This window comes from Telmatherina bonti, assembly GCF_933228915.1.
Source record: "Telmatherina bonti genome assembly, chromosome: 7".
NCBI classification, from domain to species: domain Eukaryota; kingdom Metazoa; phylum Chordata; class Actinopteri; order Atheriniformes; family Telmatherinidae; genus Telmatherina; species Telmatherina bonti.
Window position 1 is genome coordinate 20,514,289 of NC_136625.1, and position 20,420 is coordinate 20,534,708.

At 39.7% G+C, this 20,420-nt stretch overlaps 1 protein-coding gene across 4 annotated transcripts in view; it reads left to right on the top strand.

Moving 5' to 3' along the window:
* adgrl2b.1 (adhesion G protein-coupled receptor L2b, tandem duplicate 1) overlaps positions 1-20,420 on the top strand; it is a 99,064-nt gene that overhangs the window by 9,584 nt on the left and 69,060 nt on the right. For all 4 annotated transcript variants that reach the window (XM_079244039.1, XM_079244040.1, XM_079244041.1 and 1 more), the window contains exon 2: positions 10,119-10,332. In XM_079244039.1, the coding sequence (XP_079100165.1) occupies positions 10,257-10,332 (76 nt within the window). In that variant the 5' untranslated portion in view covers positions 10,119-10,256. The remainder of the gene's footprint in view (positions 1-10,118; positions 10,333-20,420) is intronic.

The window sequence follows — 20,420 nt, forward strand, 5'->3', positions numbered from 1 at the left end:
ATCTCAGCAGATCAAATGGACATGTGATGTGAAAGAGTGCACTTATAAATCCACAAGAAAAAGGGAAAAGGAATACACCACCTGGCTGCCATCAAATCACAGACAGACAAATTTAGCGACTAGCTAATAATGCAGCACTTAGCAGATTAAAAGCCAGATATTTCCCTTGGGATGTTTGGAGCTTGCAGCAGAGCTAAAATTGAGTGTATATTGGCCAGAAATGCTTCCCCAAATGAATGATGATTTAGGTTTGGAAGTGGTGTGTGTGTCATTATGCAGTTGTTTTGCGAAGACACTTGCGTCAAAAACACTTGGTAATAATATTATATTGTTGTGTTTACAGTTTATGTTGCTGGCCTTGATTCTCAAACTGAACAGATTATATCTAATCTGACCAAGATTTTTTTTATTTTATTTTTGTGCCGACTTTCAGAAAACAGTTGCTAATTTACCAAGTGAATACTTCACATGTGCATCTCCTAGCAGGCCATCACGATGAGAGTGAGGAATAATAATATGTTATTTTCACTGCATAAGACATGGCATATTCTTTTCTATTTAGCGGGGAAGAAAATCTGAAATTGATTTTGAATATTGCCAAAAATTCAATATCTTGCACCCCTATTAAAATGACTCAGGCTTATTCAGTCACCGCCAGCTGAAATCAGTTTTCATGCAGACAAATAATGAATGTAAATTTAAGCTCTGCAACACAGATTCACCGAGAGCTACACACGCGAGAAATTTGGGAAAAGATGAAAGATTATATATAAACTAACACATCTGTAAACATACTCAGCTGTTTATCGTTGCAGGTATTAACAGTATGCCCTTCAGAAAACTCTTTTATCTTGGGCCAAACCATAAAACGGCAGTATGCTACCCTTCACATATAGACGTTAAAAAAGTAACACAGTGTTTAACGTTCTCCTCACATCATGATGGGTTTACCTGCAGAGCAAACCGGTGGATATCTGCAATCGACTGTTAAGCATGGTGGTGGGTCTGTAATAGTATTGGCAGCTCTCTCATGGGACTCATTAGCACTGGCGATTACTCCACACGGTGCTGTAATAGCTGGGGTGTGTGAGGCCGTTTTACAGGACCGATGTAGCTGCACCCCTGTGTTGCAGCGGTTTTATGGATTAAATCAAATTCCCAGTCTGGTTTCCCACCGTCACCGGATCTAAATTTCCTCTAACATTATGGAAAAACCTAGAGAGCAAGTTTCCACCTACTTCAGACACTTAAGTACTGCAGTTTAATCTTCCTCTCACTAGATTAATAGTATTTTTATTCTAGTGGAATAAGTAGATGTCTGTATTCATTCAGTTTCATGTGGTGGTTCATTTGCATTAAGCGAGCTGTTAGAGATTCGTTTCAGACTTTTTATTTTTATTATCACGATATATTAGGATATCATTACGCTACATTTATTTTTATGCAACCAGGTTTGTGGTGTATATGAAGAGTTTAGTTAAATGTGTTTACAATATTGAACTTTTAAAACGATAATTACTAATATAAGGGCTGTTACACGATTATAAACAACTGTTTATAATGTGTTAAGTCACTCTCACTTTTCTTGTTACGTGGTGTAATTTCTTGTCTTTAAAGAGCTACAACAGCGGTTAAAACTTATCATTGTAGTTCCCTGCAATTGTGTTTGCTGTTCAATTGTGTTATGAACACAGATTCGCGCCAGTGAATCATTTATACTTTTGTGACATCCCAAACTAAGATTGCCGAATTTTATATTTTTTCCTTTTAATGCTTTGTGTGCTTGTGACGGTGGTCTAAATCCCACAGTAAACATTGATCAATGCATGTCAGTCACTGAGGTTAGAAAGGTAATAGAGACCACACAGACTGTTCGCAGACGGCAGCTTGCGTGCTGATCATGCAGAGGTAATGTGAAGCAGACTAGAGTGTAGACAAACCTCACAGTGGATCCACTCCAGGAATATGATGAAACCAGGAGGATGGCTGTATCAGTATGTGTGAGGCAACACATGAAGTTGTCATTTTGATGAAACAGTCTGGATGAAATTGTTCCCATGTGGTGGGAAGAATTTAACTTGGAAAAAGTTCCTAAATTCTGGATAAAAATGCAGTGGTTACAAAGTGTTGACAAGGATATCAGGGTAAGTTGAGTAGTTTGTCTAAATGATATCAGATATCTGATTAATATATAAGTTCCTGGGATGCAAAATAAAATGTGAGAAATGATACAACTGCATGTATGAGGGGCTGAATGCCCTGCTAACAGATTTTAAAAAAATTATAGTGATACAAAAATATTGTCTAGTCTACTTGATTTGATCTCATTTATAATGAGAAACATTTCAAATTAATACTGAACTTTCTTTTATAGAAAAGTTTCTTTTATAGATGAAAAACTGTTGTTTTAACTCCCCTTTTAACTACTTTACAGGTTTGTAAAGTAACCTTAGAATGTCTCAAGAAGATTGACATAGGACTAGCTCTACTAAGATCCAAGTCTGCGAGAAGTAATTTGCGTGTGCACACGAGAATTTTGCACTTTGGTCTGAACCATTGGTTGCAGGTGATTTATTAAGAGTGACTGCGTAAATGGTGACAAGTACAAACATGTCGGGGAAAACTTATTTAAATGAGGGTGTTGCACAGTTTGTGGTTTGTTGTGTGGTGAGTTTGGAGAGAAAGTGCAAAAATGTACTTTGTCCCAAAGGAGCACGAGGTGATGGTTGATGAAGCCAACATGACCTACAGTAAAGTCATTTGGCTGCTACAAAAGAGAATGTCATGTGGGAGCAAATTTATAAAACAGTGGATGAAGTAAAAACACAGATTGAAGATCTTGAGCGCGAATGAAAACAAATGCTTTCAGATTTTGTAGATTACTCTGTGAGTGCTAAATAAATTTCTATTTACATTTTCTCCTCCCAACACAGACAGCATTGTGTGTGAACGCCCTAAATTGTATACTCATTTAATCAGACGTACTAATTGGATGCAGATATGCTATTTTGCACCTTTAAATGATGCAACCCTCAGTGTGTGCTGTTATTAAATCTACTTTTTTTGTGTGTGTGCGCAATGACTTTGCACATGTTTTAGTACACACAAACCTTTGGTAGATCCAGCCCATAGTGTCAAAATGCAGAATTTACTTTAACCTTTACAAATGACCAGCAGAGGATTTGTATAGACATCACAGGTGTCGTAAATGATTCCACTTTTCATTTGTATTGTAACAAACATTTGCATAAAGCATTTCCTCTCTTAATAAATTATTAAGTCTCACGAAATTCAATTACCTGAATAAGAAATTGTTTTATGTTCATTTGCCATGAGTTTAGACTCCTAAGCTACTTCTTGTTGGATGTGTTACCCGCAGGACATGTTAAACAACCAAAAACTACAAGTTATGATAGAGTAGTAATAATTATGTCAAGTATTGATGTCTGCCAGATTTGAATTTATATTTTTCTTTTCATTCTGAATTCATATATTAAAAAAAAAGATGCTGGAATGATTCATCTGTCAAAATTGACATGAAAGATAACGTTCAATTATGGTGCAATTACATTATAATAAAGTATGAGATGCAGCTGAAAGTAATTATTATTGCTGTGATCGTTAGATGTGCACATTGTTTCGTTCACTTAGTTGATCAATCACTTGGTGTACAAATTTCAAACAGAGCTGCAATTAATTTGATTGCTTTGAAACCTAGTTTTAATGTAATGCATCACATATCACCTTTAGATGTAATTATCTAAGTCCGCCTTTGAATTCGCATGCACCTCCTCGTTGATAACAAATATTTACAGTCATGTTAAAGTCTGTTTTTGGTTCCAGCATACCCCACTAACTTCCTTTAAGCATTATTGATTACATTTACACATATTTAATAATAAACAGCTCCTGCTTGGAATAAAAAAAAAAAGTATTAGACTTTGTCTGTAAATAACTAAGTTAATGTTCATTTGAGAGATAGAGCAATGTTGTCCAAAGTCGGCCAGTTTGTAAATTTTAGATCAGTCTAAATGTTATTACCTTGCATGTTGGACCTCTTATAAGCCTCAGTTACACCCCCCACCTCTCCAAAGTGACAGGCCTGATATATTTTGCAAATAATGTGTCATTTCCTTCTGAGAATGAAGGGCTCTGCAGGCCTTCTTGGCTTTCACCCTGAAACTGAGATCACTGCAGTCCAGATGCAACATTTCTTTTCTCGTTCCTTAAACAAGTTGCCGTCAGTTGTGGAAACGATGTTTGATTATTATGACAGAGCTTTTGATGTGATGGCAGCACATGAGTGAAGTTGTGTAATGCTGGAGGCTGATAAGACAGTTTTCGTCTTGCCTGGATGTTCATTAACATCACACATGTTTTTTATTAGCTTTATGTAGCCTTTCTTGAACAGCTAATCCAGTTTGCATTTGGTACAGTGTGTAAAAATTTAACAACACGTCAGTGTTTTTTTTTTTTTTTTTTCCCCCCGTCAGAAGGTGCGAACATTAACATGTCACACGCAGGAAACATGCTGTAGGTGAATGCCTGTGCTGTGTGTGCGCGCTTTGTGAGTTCAGGTGGGGCTGACATTGCAGAGCCGGTTACGGCTGCTTGTAAAAATGCAGTTTAACATCGGAGAAAGCCGGAGGTGAGGAGAGCGTGTGTGGGTGTGTTTGTGGATAAATGCAGAGGCGTGTGAGAATTATGTATGGTGGAGGTGAGAAGTGAGGCTTTTAGAAAATTTATGAAGAGACTGATTAAAAGGAGAAACCTTTCTTTTCAATGTCAGCACCAAGCTTCTAGCTGCTCCTTGGTAGTGACCTTGCTTAACCAACTGTTCTCAGGGCAGTCTTTTCATTTTGGAGTCAAACAGAAACTACTACTCAGAGTTGGTTTAATATTATTGAATGAAGTTGACTTTTCTGTATTTTCTTCTTTTCTTCTTTCTTGGTTACTTTTTTTTTTTGCTTTAGGGAGAAAAATCTGGTGTTTATTTAGCTTTTTGAAAAATTTAGGTTTGGGATTTAAATAATAAGAGCCACAATTCACAATGAAGTGTATTATGGCCAATTACCAGAAAAATAATCAACAATTCTGATAATGTAGTCATTTAAATTGGTTATTAAGCAAAGTGCCAAACATGCACTGTTTACAGATTCTCAGATGCAAGCATTAATTATGAAGGCGTAACAAGCACAATCTGTCTGTTATGAAGCATTTTGAGGCTACATTTTTCTGAATGTCACACACTGAGAGTGCACAATTCCCAAAGCAGCCTAAACAAACCGTGCTGCATACATGCAGACTGGAGCGAAACATAATGTTCTGTGTCTGTTTTTCATTCCCTGAAAATACTAACAAAAAAATGTGTATTGTACTCTTATTGTTTAAATTGTAAACTGCTCTTAAATCATTTTAAAACATCTAGAAAATCCCATCTCTTTCTCTGTTAGAGAATCTCCAAATCAACAACGGGGATTTCTCATATTTGGATTGTTTGTCTTACCAGATTTTATTTAACTTGCTGCATTTTTCTCAAATTACTGCCTGAGGAATCAATGCTAATAATGTTAGTTGTTCATTTTTCCCTCGATAGACAAAGCCAAAGAAGTCTACAATAATTTTTTTTTTTTTTTTAATGTGTCATTATTTCATTGACAAGTGATTACAACAACCGGTGGAAACATACACTTACACACATTTCCCAACAGTCTGCTCCCCCACACAACTCCTTTTGAACATGTCCTCTTTTTATTTTGGCTTGACACTAACCTGGTTGTTCAGCTCGGGTCTTCTTTGTTCTCATTTCTCCACTAAGCATCTCTGCTCAACCCTCTCTGTTTCACTATGTCCATTTGCCCGCTGGCACTCTATCTTATCTCCTGCTTCAATCACTTGCCCAGAAGCTGCTGAACACACCAACTGTTGTGCAGTCTCAATAAAATAAAGAAACATTGCACCTTTCAGGGGACTTCTGCATGGACTTTTTGAGCTGCAATAAAGGACCTTAAAAGCATGTTTTATTTAGTGTAAATCTCATTCTAATTTAGAGCCTTTTATCTAAAAAAAAAAAGTCAGCAAGACATAAAAGCTGCAGCACCTTGAATTGCAGTTTGGCTTTAAGTTGTGACTGCAACTTGTTTTGGGGACGTACTTTTATGTTATAAGAGATGCTGCTTTCCTTCAACCATTGTAATTTAATGATTTGACATTTTAATTACTTAGTGCAACTGAAATAAATGGTTATTAAAGTGGAATAAGTTGCACATTATGGCCCATTCTAAGACGAATTTCCTTTAAATGCAAGTGTGTGTTAAAAAACAAAGCAATCTCAAGTTAATGTTTTATTATTTTGTATTATTTATTACTTTTTTTTTTAGTATTTTTTTTTTCCTTACAGAGTGAGCTAGTAACAAACTGATCAATAAATCACCAAAAGAAAAGATTAAAGGAATTAAGTTGCAGTTAAGATGTCTGTAGCGTGTTTTATTGTTTCCACGTGTGCAGCTGTAAACCACCGCTTACAGCCGCTTAATCCTAACAGTAGTGTATCTTATCAGCTAAGTGTTGATAAAGCACATTTGGCAGACTGCGCTTGGTGTCGGTGCATGTCTGTCTCTGGCAGCTGGTTGCAGCTTCTCTTCATCACTTGGTGGAGCCAAGGAAATGACATCATGTCCCTACAGGGTTTGAAAGGGCTGCCCTGACAGGACTTGTCATGACAAAAGAGTTCCCCGGGAACATCATGGTGCACCAAGGACGTGAAAAAAAAGTGTTTTCTTAGTCCCTGTAGTTCCCATCTCCCACTTCTAGCCCATCAACCATTTTCTGGTGTTTGAAATTCCCCTCTCACATGTGTGTCTTTTTTGGTCCTGAATGTAGGGCATGGGGGTGGGGCAGAAAGTTCTCCAAATTAGTAGTTATTCAAAGAGTGGAAGAAGAATCATTGTGTTGGCAAGATCCAGCTCTAGGGCCACATCTCTATTTCACTTGTAGGTTTTCAGCTTACACTTGGACTTGCGCATTAGTTTTGTTTCCAGTCTTACTTGATATGTATGTATGCGCTCTTTAACGCTCTCTTCTTGGCGTTGACAATTGAAAATAAATTAACATTCCTGGGCTTTATTTTTGTCTTCTCTAAGCCTGTGGAGAAAACTTGGAGGCGAACCCAGGAGGTCAGGCCGTACTCACAGCCTGTCAATCCTCCTTGGTGACCCCACCGCCCCTTTCTTTCTCCCCCTTCCATTCTTCTCCTTCTCTGCTCCCCCCGTCCCCAATCCATTTAGTCCCTCCCGGCTTAGAAACTCCCAAAACTCGCCCCCTTCTCTCACTCTCTCTTTCACTGGCCGCCTCTCCAGCTTGAGTGAGGCAGACACAAGCTTTGTCAAAGGAGCCTCACATTCATTCAGCCGGCTGTTGCACGAAACCTGGTATTTCATGTTAAGACATGTGGGCTGTCCTCTTCTCCCCCATTTATTTTAATTATGTTTTAATTGCCCGCTGTCCTTTTTTAAACGCTTGCTTATTATTTCTATCATGCGGATGTGAAAAATTTGCTGTGGACTGTCATTTTCTCCATTATCTTAACTGATGATAGATCTCTCTCTTCTTGGGTTTCTACAGTGTCTGAAGGAGAGACAAAAGAAAAACAGATGTCATGAATGTTTGTGAATCGTTTTTCATTTCATTGATCGTGCTTTTGTCCTGTTTCCAGAGAGATATACTGTTATTGGAGAGAAAATCACATGGAATATACTGTATATCCTTATATTTTTTTAGGAAGAGGAGCTCGATCCGCAGATGAAAATGAATAGCTTGTATCAGCTGTCCTCTGGTGCACGTTACATGCTTCAACTCATTTAATCTACTATATCCTACACTACATACTATGACTACATTATGACTGTAGTATATAGTGTAGGTGGTGACAGTTAGTCATAACTCTGTACAATTTTTTTTTCAACTTATCTGCCTCAGCTTAACGTAATGATCATTATGCAGAAATCGCTGGCCCAGTAACAAATAACCTCAATTCCCAGGCTTCGGGGGGGCTCAATGTAGATCATTCCCGCACACAATATCTAAGGGGTTAAGAATGCTTCTCTTACCTCTTGAAAACGTTTTCAGCTTGAGAGCATCATCATAACACCCCACCACCACCCGCCCACCCCACCCCAATAACTGCCAACTCCCCTCTGTCCCCTGATGTGAAATTATGATGCATCTGTCAGTACTTCTGTAAAGCATCTTCATGTTAATCGGCCTAATCCGTTTATCTCAAGTCCGGACCGATTCAGTGCAGAAATCCCACCAAACAAAACAGTGTTTTTAGGAAGATGAGCATGGCTGTGTCCTTCGCAGGCTTAAGGGAAAAAGAAGGCATGTTACTCAGCAGGACAATGGCTGGTAAGGAGAAAGAACCCCAGGGTGGTGAGGGCAGACAGGGCCAGGCAGCCTCTTGCCCCCTGGTGTAAGGAAGAGTAGCTCAGCAGATCTTGTAGGCCAGAAGGGCAGGGGTTTGCCCCTCTCTCATGGTTACCCCATAGCCACATGGGAAATGATAAATAACTGTGGAAGAAGTCCCGCGTGTCTCAGGAGATTTGACGTTCTCCAATACTGAACTGGCGGCAGCCTTGTTGGTAGACTGAGGATTCTGAGGTTCCTCAGTGGAGACTGGTACAAGACTTCCCATGCAGGAGTGCTTAGTTCTTATCTGATCTGCTTCGGCGCCACTGCCAGATAAACAACTGCAAGACAAATAAAAGTGCAATTTTCATAAAGCCACCCAAGTTCAGCTGAGAAATTATAAGCCAGCTGTACAAGTATTTCCTTGGCACAGACGTTGCTGTGACTTCCGATGAAAATAAATAATCTCAGGCTTCAACAGGCTGGGTGAGGATCCAACAGACGTTTATTTCACCTCTATCAGGCACTGGTCACGTATAGAATGGATCCAACAGCGACATGAATAATAGCACAGTGTGCTAATGTAAAAGCTCCCCATGTTTAGTTGGTTTTCATGTTGCCAAAAATATCCAAGTGTATTAGCGAAGCCGGAGAGCGATCAGGGCTGACTGCCTCGCTGCTTAAATTTAGTTTCATTATAAAATAATCAGAGCGGTTGACGGGTGGCTCACAAGGAGAGACATTCAGCAACAGGAAACATTCACTCTCCTCTGCATAGTGACGGCAACCAAGTGACCAATCCAGCGCGTGTGTGTGTGTCTGTGCGTGTGTGTGAATGCATGCATCGGAGAGATGCTGGATGGAAGCCACAAGGGAATAAACAAAATACAGCTTGTTCCTCTGTGTGTGTGTGTGTGTGTGTGTTTGTGTGGGTGCATGGATGCTGTTTCCAAATGTGTCCACCTCAGAAGGAACGTGCATGATCTTGAATATTTGTTTGTGCAGGCATGCATATGCGAGTGTATGCGTCTGCGATTGGCATTTCACATATGACATACAACACATCTCTCCTCAGTGTTTGATTTTTGGTAAGCAGCTTATCTGTCTGGTGTGTTAGTCTGTCTCAGGCTCTAACCTTTTGCAGCTTTTTGCAGACAAAGAACTGTTTTGCTGCCCCTTGATAAGGACAGAGACAAAAGTAGCTCTCAAAGCAGCCATGTCTCTAATGGCGTTCTGTGTGAACGTGTTGCCAGAGCGACAAGCTTTCTCCCTCGGGGATCTAGGAGTAAATGGGGAAGGTGGAACATAGAGGAGTGGGACAATGAGGCAGTGTAAACATTCAGTTGTAACACGCCGCAGAGTGCTAAGTAAGTGCCAAGCAGCAGGCATGCCGTGTGCTTTGTGTTTTTTTATGTCGGTGCCCTCATAAACATGGGAGAACAAAAGTTTATATGTTCCCGTGAAACTTTTGCTCTCAAAAAATGATTTTGTTTGTTTGATCAAACCTCAGGAATGGGTTTTGTTTTCATGCTACTCTGACATTTGTTTGACTATATGTCATAAGCAGCTCACACATGAACTGTCGACTGGCGCACACGTAGAACACAGCGGCACGGAATAAACCAGCAAGGCCAAACGCATTATGCTAATGATAACCATCCATGCCCTTCATCTTCTTAATGCAGTTTTGTTTTTCCATTTTCTTTTTTCAGATGAAAAGATGAGCGGCGAAGCCTCTCTGAGAACTACCGATCGTTGAAATCGCTCCAGCTTTCGGTCCTCCAACTGCAACACGTTGAGCCACTGTTACCAATTATCATTCCCCCGGATCGCTTGCATACAGTAACACAATGGCCTCTGCACTGTGGAGGTGTCCAGTGTTCCGCTTCCTTCTGCTCCTTCTCTTCTGCATTCACTGTTCACAAGGTGAGTTACCATGGAGTTGCATTGCTGAAAGTAGTGTTAATGCTGGTCGTGCCAACCCTTCAAGAAGCTACTTATTATTCAGCTTATGAATGCGTTGAATTTATTAGCGTGCATTGTTGTGGCCACTTTCGAGAAGTGAAGAGCTGCTGTGCGGCAAGGTTGCCAAGTTTTATTCTGTGGTATTTTACCCTTGAAATTTTAAAGAGGTGTTTGGGACACATGGTTCGGAACTTACTGAATATTATTAGGACACAGTAGACGTTGGCAGAGACGTGTCTTTGCTGTCACGCCAACAACGAAAAAGGGCATTTTCTCTTCATGTTTTCAAAAGTTGAAACATTGTGATGAATTCAACATCACCATGTTAAAAGGGGAAAATCACTGATCAGATTTCTAATTTGATCCAGGGACCGATGTTTTTAAAAACCTGTGCTTTCCCTTCGTAGTAAAGACCGTGCCCTGATGACATGATGACATGTCATTATGGTGCTTCTTGTCTCTACAAGTCGTGCCACACATTCAGGTGAACTACACTCCCACCAGCAGACAGATTGCTTGTCGTGTCAACTATGTTAAAAACAAACAAAAATATCTGTAGTTTTAGATGTTTCTGGGTTTGAAACACTCACTGTCCTGTGAGGAGTAGGTGGAGAAGTTTTCTTGCTTTGGAATTCCAAAAACTACATATCCGTCACGGAACGTGCACAGCTAAACAGTCAGAATCTCCTCATCATTGTAGTAATTTCTGAGCTGTATCACAGCTTTACATTAACATTTGATATTCAAACTCTGTTTCTTTCTGTTTATTGTTGATGTGAGTACTCCATGTCTCCGTGCTTCTTTCCCGGCTCTTCTGAAACAACACGCATGTGCATAGGAGTGTTTTTTGGGTGGTGGTTGTGGGGAAATGTGCTGTCTATTCTAAATAATGTGCCTCTGTCTGAAGTCTAAATTGACATCTCAGACCTCTATTGTTCTTCCCTCCCTCTCTTCTGATTGATACATTTGACTGTAATTACAAGTACTGTGACAAAACACCCTCGTCAGTTATATGCCCATCAAAACCACTGATGTTGGTATGTCTCCTCATTAATGATGATCATTTCCTTTCTTCCCCTTCAGGCCCATTGTACAGGGAAACAAAGTAACCCAAAATCACACGCTTGTGTGCCAAGCATTGATTACAGATAAATGCTGAAGTAGATTATTTTAGAGACTTCCTTTCCAGCTTAATTTTTGGGGGTTTTTTTGTTCTTATTTTAAGTCTGGCTGTTGTGTGCAATTGATTAATGAAAATGGCTTGCTTTGGAGCAGGCTACCTCGGCAATATTTCAAACTGAGATGCTTTTCTTGTCTTCTTTTTTGATTAACAATTGCAGATAATCTTGAAGAGTTGTGCTGGGGGAGCTGAAGAATAGCCCTCTGATTTGCTCGGGCATTGAGGCAGAGTTGAATAGTCCTGTTGAATTTCTTAAAGAGGAATATTGCTTTGGTATGCAGAAAGTGCAGGTCTTGGGTTTCAGTTGATGCGAGGGCTCTCAGGCTCAAGAATGCATATTTGCCTGTCCGTCAATAAAGGGAAGTGTGTGTGTGGGTCCATCTGAAAACAATATCTGATTCTGTGTGCATGCCACTCACCTTCAGCCTGTCCGGCCCTAAGGGTCTGCATCCTGGTGCTTATGATCTGGGCTTCCATCAGAGTCCCTGCAATGCAAACTCTGCTTGATAATTGCCTCCTGTCCCTCACCAGGAGAGGGTATAATCAGGTTATGATTTTCATCTAAAACATTCCTCACACTTTGAAATGCTGGCTGACATACCTGAAAAGAAAGTGATTTTTCTCCCTCTTGGTATTGACTTTCCTGGCCAGTTGGAAGAAAAACACCAGTTTTGCCTATGTTTTGACAAAGTCGGTGCAAAATCAAATAGAATTGACCGCACAGTAGAATAAAAAGGAGGTCAACATATCTTTTCCTTTAAACATTTGAAGAAGTACATTTCCAAGGGCATAAAGCTGAAGACGGTGGATATTTTCTATATTTTAAGCAGGAATTCTATTCTATTTTTTTTCCTTCTTTTTTCTGTTTCGAGAAAAGAGAAAAAAAAATGTTTGAACAGCCTGCAAATTCAGAACAATATTCACACTCAGTATTCACACCGTTTGACAAATATAACTTCTCCCTTTTTTTTGTTTTTAACCAGCTAAGAGTTTTTCAGTCCTTTGTGGGATTTTTGTTCATTCTTTCTTCAAAAGGCTTTTATCTCTGTGAGTCATGGGCAATCTTAGATGCATGGTTGTTTTGAGGTCTGCCCACAGATTTTTTATAATGTTTAGGTCTGGGGACTGAGAGGGCCAATGCTCAACCATCAGGGGGTGTCTACCCCCTGAGGTAGTCCGTTGTGAATTTTGAGGTGTGTTAGGATCATTATCCTGTTGGAAAGGCCATCCTATCTTGAGGTTGTTGTTTTTTTGTTTTTTTTTCAAACATGTGATGTCTGCTTCCAGGATTTGCTGGTATTTATCTGGATTCATTCTTCTCTCTAGCGAAATGTTCCCTGTGCCACGAGCTGCAACACAAGCACAGGAAATCGTCAATACACCCCTGTGCTTAGCAGCATGATAGGTATTTTTCCCTTAAAAGTATACTGATTCATTTTTTTCTACTCACTGAAGCCAAAATGTTCTTTTTTTTTTTTTTTTTTTTTACATAATCAGTCCAATTTTCTTTCTTTTAATATATATCAAGCTTGTTGAGGTGCTCACCTGCAAACCTCTGATGCTTAAGCTTGTGGTGAGGATGCAGGAAATGTTTATCTTTGGTCAAATGATTTCTGAAGGTCATTTGTGCGAATGTCATCGCACAGAGGAGTGCACCACCACAGCAAAGCTTACGTAATCTTCTTGAAGGGATTCTGCTGTCCAGTAGAGCTTTTTATCCTCCCAAACAATTCTCATAATAATTCTCTAAGAAACTTTTGCTGTTTATTTTAGATCTTAGTTTGACCTCTATTGTTCTTCTTAACTACAGTTCCTTAATTAGATTACTTAATGTGGAAATTACTACCTGAAGACATTTCTTAGCCTTCTGCCATTTTGAGAGCATCAGTTACTTTAATTATCAGCGCTCGGCAGATTCCTAGAAGAGACCCTGGTTGCCGATTGTTGGGACAAAGTTTAAGAATAATCTAAGTTGAGAAATTTCCATTAATTGGGCTTTATGATGACAGTGCAAAGAAGCCTCCACCTTAACAAGCTCATTAAGACCTGAGATCTTTGTTATTTAACTGGGCTCCGTTTTTCTGCAAAAACATAAACAGTACACTTGTCTTGTATAAAAGTATATTCCATTTTTAAATGCATACATTGGAAAGCTCGGCATATCTTACTTAACTATACTCATAGTAACAAATTTTGTTCAAATTTGTGCATGCCGCCATATTTACAAATTCAACCTCAGCTTGTTTTTTGTTGTTTCTTCAAAGTGAAAGCTAATGAGTGCGTAAAAGGGTAGTGGGACTTGAACGATAAATCAGCTCAGAGTTATCACATGAATCTGCAATCTGCTCTGCTCATCTTTGCCAAGCAATTTTCAACACATTGTTCAGCTGCCCTCATAACTTTGCTATTTCAGTACACTTTCACTAAACTCATTGCATCGTTTTCATCTGCAGCAAGCGGAGGAAAAGTAAGACCTCGAATAAATGCGTCTTGCACTTCTTGCTAAGCGCCACACAGCAAATAGGCACAGTTAGAAGCTATCTGGTGAACACAGTGGAGCACTTAGCAGCCGAGAAGTCAGCATTTCCCACTGGAGTTTGTTGGATCCAAAAACAGAACTAAAAGCACAAGAGATATTGGATTTACATTCTTTAGATGAGGAGAAAAGGAGATAAAATTAAAAACACTAATGCAGGATTACATGCATGCATCATTTTTTGAGATCCCCTGTGTGTGGGATGAAAATTTTAATCTTGTGCTGGAACAGCAGACAAAGAAAACTCCTGTGCAAAGAGGTAATTACCAGATGTAAAGACATTAAATTGCAGGAAAGAGTGACCATAAACAGTCCAAAAAAAAGTTGACAGATTTCATTTAAATCTATTTTAAACTCATTTTAAATATTGTTCAATCTTTTTCCTGGTTAAACTGTAGTTTCAAAGCTTCTCTTATAACGCAGACTCTTCCTTTAATTCATCATTTTTACTGTCATCCACGTCCTTCTAGCATTTTATAACATTTCTGTAAAATTATCTTTCCGCCAGAGCAAAGTAGGTCATGCAGGTAACGGATTTGTTGCAGATCTTTCAGACCTTTGTATCATAGAGTCTAAAGATATGACAGACAACAACAACGCAGAAGGAGCAACTACAAATATGCAGTGCTGCATATAAGCTTTAACTAAATGAGAGCTGTTATAATAGTCATTAAAGTAAAGAAAGACAGGTGTGGGAAGAGATTATATCTTAAAGTCAATGTTGACACATTATTGTGTGTGTTTTATTATCAAATGGAGAGCTGGCACCTGAGCCTTCGAGGTTACATGAAATGAAATTTGTACTCAGGAGTGTACACCATCCTTCACATCTAATTTTAAGAAAGATTTTTAATGTACAAGATTAAGTGGTTTGTGTTTTGCGACTGAATCATAGGGCAGAAACAGTGTTTTCTTGCATCCTGTGAAAGTTGTTCAAGCATGAGCGATGGGAGATTTCAACCTGATTTCTTTATTTTATTTTTTTTATTTATTTAAGAGCTAAAGTCTGTAAAAAAAGAATCAAATAAGAAAATGTTTCACTAGATTTCTAGGTAGGCGTTTTAGTGATATAACTGATTTCCAGCTCTTGCCAGGCTGGAAACGCATCGCATAGCTCTCACTAAGGGGGGATTTTGTTGATTGTGAGAGATTCCTCCATCGAACACAACATCATGCCTGCGCTTCTCCCTGAAAGGTTGCAAAGGTTAACACTACGTCTCGGCACAACATTTGTCTCAAGCAGTGCCATACATTGTGCTGATAGAGGAGCCTCCCTCGTGCCACGCTGGTATTTCCAGTCCTGGGGTTAACTGAATGGTGGAGGCTATTGTGCTCTAACTCCTCTCTGGCCCCGGGCCATACACATCCAGTCTGTCATCCATTGATATGCTTGGCTTGCCATTTTATAATTCATATCGAATGCTGCGGGTCCATGGTAGGGCGATCATGAATTATCTGCTAAACCGTGGGAGATTCACAGATGACTGGTCAATCTGTGTGGTGAGAACAAGCACAGAGGAAGGGGGGAAAAATGTGATATACAAGTTTTTCATTGAAATTCTGCCCAACTGGAAGTATTTCAAGAAATAAAGCAGTAGTTCATCATTAGGGCTGAGTGGATTTTCCTGAAGATTATGAGCCACATGTAGATTTTTTTTCTAAATGGTCAATGCAGTTTTGTCAGCATATTCAGCCAATCCCTGGCTGCTGCTGCTGCAGCTACTCTGTGCCTGTGCAGCGCACTGGACGTATTTCTGTATGCCATTGCACTACAGTATGCTCCTTTAATAATAACCTGGAAAGTTTTGAATCATAAGAGAACATGAAATTGAAATGAGCCAGACCCACATGATTCTCTAGGATCAGGATTTCACTCGGAGGAAATGAAATACAATATCACCCTCGATGGGGTCATCCTAGATTTATTGCAATAGCGATTTCCTGAGTGTGTTTTTTTGGTAAAGCAAAAGCAGCAAGAAATGTTTCCATCCAGCTCTTGAGTGTAAGAGTATGACTCTTTTTTTTTTTTTTTCCCTCCAGAGTACAGCATTGTCCATTACTCTGTGTTCAAACAAGATTGTAAAAGTTTCAGTTATATAGTAGGCTGATGAACAAGCACTTAATTTAATGGTCTAAGAGCAGCGGTTGTCTGGCAGTTTGATTTCGTTTGTTAAGGATGCCCTAAATCTCTCTTGCTTGCAGCATCTCCAAGCTGCACAAGTCACGCAAATTATGGCAACAAGTTTGAAAAACACTGCAACACATGCCTGCATCTCTCTCTCCGTTCCTAATGTCCTCTGCATGTTTTTCTTTTCTTTTTCTTTTTCTTTTTTCTTCCAGCAGCTTGAATCAAATAATAGACAAGTCCGGCTCACAACCACGAAGTAGTTCGCCTCAGATTCTAAACTTTCAGATTTGCTCACAGCAAGGCGCTGTTTCACAGGAAGGTTCAGCTGTCATAACAACGCAGTGCATGTAATCTTAAGAGGAAGCAGAGTAGTTTCAAATAAAATCAAGACTACACTACAGAAAGTTTTTTTGCCTTTTCATTGTGTCTTGGGAAGTGTTTGCCAACACTATAAACCAGCTTTGGTGCAGAATAAAAAAGTATTTATGAAAGCAACAAGAACCTGTCGGATTTTATTGTGTCTTAATGTTCACGATGGTTCTAAATCGCTCAGAGGCTTGTCAGAGATAATTTATTTGAACAGAAAGCGCAGAAGCTAAAAAAAAAAAAAACATGCAAAAACAAAAGCAGGTAACGTAACATTATTTATTTATTTTTTTACTAAGGCAATCAAAGCAGGTTGCTTCTCTGAATACCTCCAGCAGTATTTATGTAAGTGCTGCTTCTCCAGGCGCTTTGTCTTTAATCCTGACATATATTTGAAGCAGTAATTTGTAAAGGAGAGCAAAGCGTGTAAAAGAGCACAAATACCATTTGGACAAAAGGCGGCTAATTGTTAGTTCTGAAATAAATAAATAATTTATTAAAGAAAGAGGTGATAGTTCTCTTCACTCTGTATGAAAAGCTCCACAGTGTCGTCCTGTTGTCCCTGATCCAGATTTTAAATACCGTAACAGCTCAGATATCACACTTTTAGCTCCTGATGGTTGTGATTGACTCTGTAAACGCTGAGGTTAAAGTTCATGTAGACAGTCGGGAAAGGATGGCAAACAATAAAAAAGTGTATTACATTTGGTAAGTGTTATAGAAATGCAGCGTTTCTGTGTTTTCACATTTTTAGGTGGAGAGACTGGTGAATAAAAGTAAGAAGGAACTAGTTAAACTGTGGTTCAACATGCGCTGGTTTCTGTTTCGCTTGCTCTTGCATGGCTAATAGTCAAATATGATGTGAGTCGGTGTAATGATGTGTGTTAAGTTTCTCTCTCTCTCTGTCTCTATGTCTCCTGGTTTGCTCATACTACTGGCCATGAATGTAGCTCTGTTGTATTCACTGGTTTAGTAATCTCTTCAGGCAGAGAGTCGGGGCCATAGAGTATGACCGCACATTTTTTTTTTTTTGTCCAGGAATTAAATGTCACCTCAGGGCGGGTCACCTGCAAACAAAAGGCCACCAGCCGATTTGCAGGTATAAACAGTCTCAGATAAGGAAGCCCTCTCCTGCCGTGCAGGAAATTGAATAAGTATGGAGCAAGAGAAAAAGTCAGCGAAACAGCCAAGCACAAAGAACGTTTTTGTTTGCCTTAAGCTATCAGTATTGACCTCTTGTAGCGTATACCCTCATTGAACGTGCACGGCACAATGGTCTCATCGAAGATGAGGAGCAGGAAGCTGTCTGTCATCTAGATCTCCCCATCTGGGCATCTGTTATCAGCGCTCCTGTTTTCTGCTTGCATTGACCGGAATGCTGGTGGAAGGGAATGGAGCAAGGTCATCATGCTCAAGTCAATCAAAGTGGTCAGGGCAGCAGAGATAGCAGGGGGTTATTGCCAAGGAATGTGCTTTTTTTTTACTGACTTTCCCAGTAAATCTCTGTGAAACTCCAAACAGAACTGCAGCTGATTGACCACCTTTAGAATGACCAAATGCCAAGAGAAATAGTGTCTGATCAAGCAGGGACAGCAGAAAAAAAAAACAAAAACAGAACAGAATTCTGAAGCAGATGCACCATATCAGGCTTTTCCCAAAGAGGAGCTGGAACACCCAACCTCCTCATCAGTACCCTAATGGCATCATTAGCACATTGCAGCACTATGTGCCTTCTAAAATCCAACTATTGTACCCTTCCACGATCCTGATTCTTAACACAAAAATCATCCAACTCTCAACTTGTCCCACATATTTCTAAACATTGTGATAGGTTGCATGCAGCAGATAAAATGTCACAAAAAGGGACACAAGTGCAAGCAGACGCTGGTGTGACCAACACATTTTTTTTAAAATTAGGTTGTTGCAGAGGCTGCAAAAAGGCTGGTGCAGGAAGAACACAGTGAGCAGGAGCTCAGGATGTGTCCTGAAGACATTGCTGATAAAAATCACTTTTTAATCTAAGTCAGCACAGAGTATGCCTTGATTGCATTAAAAGCTGTATTTTAATGTGCAGTGAAATGTACATTAGATGAAAAACATATGTCAGAATAATAGAAGCATAACAAAACAGTTATGATTTCTTTGGGCAAGCGTGAGCTGGAGAAAAAAAAAACATATTTTGTTGCTTTGAAACACAGAAACACAATTTAATGAAACCCTACTGACGTTGCACATTTGCTTAAACAAAAAAAAAAAAATTACAGTTGGCGCTTTGCAACACGTGGGTTTGCTCGTGGGCAGGAAAATACCAAACTTTGACCAGTGCTGCTGTGAGTGTGTTAAAGACCACGACAGGCTCTGCATCTGCAGTCAAGATGAAGTTTGTACTTCTTATCAGAACTGTCTTTCCATTATCGCGCTGAGGCCCTGATCTCTCCCCCCTAGTTGTCATTGTTGTGGTTCATTATTCATGTAATTCATGTTCCAGTTCAGCTTATCCTGACGCCCTGTCTGTGCTCTGCTCAGGCAGGCCTGGGTGAAAGGACATGGGGGTTGATGAGGGGAAACTCTGCCCCAGTAAACAAGAACAGAGACATGAGCATGTGACAGAGACTAACTCACATCCTCCTCCTGCTCTTTCTCTGCTTCATCCTCCTCTTTCTTCCTCTTTATCCTCTGGGAGGCACCTGACTTATTCAGAGATGTTTCTTGCGTGGAAAATCCAGCTGGGGCTTAAGTGCAAGGGTAAAATATGGGCTTCAAGGGGAGTTAGGCATCACTCAGGGTAGATCAGACCTGTGAAACTATAACCCTGCCGCACTCAGGAGAGTTGCCTTAACTCACCTCTTTCTGTGTGTTTCATCAACTTCCCTGAAGAGATGCAACAATATGTTGGCTATTGAACAAGCAATGAACCAGTTCTGTCACAGGGGCGCTCTCTTGAGAGCAAATACCAGGTTTTTATCCTCTGAGCCAAACATTTATTTCTTTTAAATGTTTAGCCTCTGTGACGGTTATTTAATTTTTTATGAAAGGGCTGTTTGCTCGGCAGTTCTAAAAAGGTGTTGATTTACGGTCTCCTTAGTTCTGACTAATGCGCCTATGCAGCAGACAAAACAACATATTGCAGCTCACAACATCTTCAACAGAATTATGACTGCTAATAAGCATTGACCCCCCCAACCCACAAACACATACACACATACACACCCGTTTGCATTTAAAGGATTATGTGTGTTAGTAATGTAATGATACTCCCGCTTTCCATCATGTTTTCTTTGATGTGCACCCACAGGGTCAGGGATCATGCTACCAATTGATGGAGGAGAGAAAACCTTGAATTTTTGCAGCCAAATTAAGACATAGTTATCACAGCCTCCCCTTTATGGTATTTTTTCCTCAGTTTCTGACCCCATGGGAGAAATTCTTCATCTGCAGTCTTCTGCAGCAGAGCCGGCTGTTCTGCAGAGCCAGAATAATCCACCATGTCCACTTTGCATCACTTGCGACAAAACGAAAACATTTTCTGTGTACTGTGTAATTCCAGACAATGATTTCTACAACATCGACAGGATGTCCTCTGTGCATTTCAGTAATTTGTGTTGTTAAATGTTGTGTAAAGGGCGTTGAATGTTTAACTGCAAATTCCATTGTTTTCTCAGGTTTTATTGTTTCACTGGTGCTCCTTTTTTATTGCAAACTTTGCTCTTTCTGAACAGCCTTTGAGATGCAAAATGTCCTGACTCTGGAAAGTAACTTGTCAACTAAATTTAAGCTTTTAAGACATCTTTCAAATGTATTTTCTTTCAGTATGACCCAGATCGAGTCCTCCAGCGTAA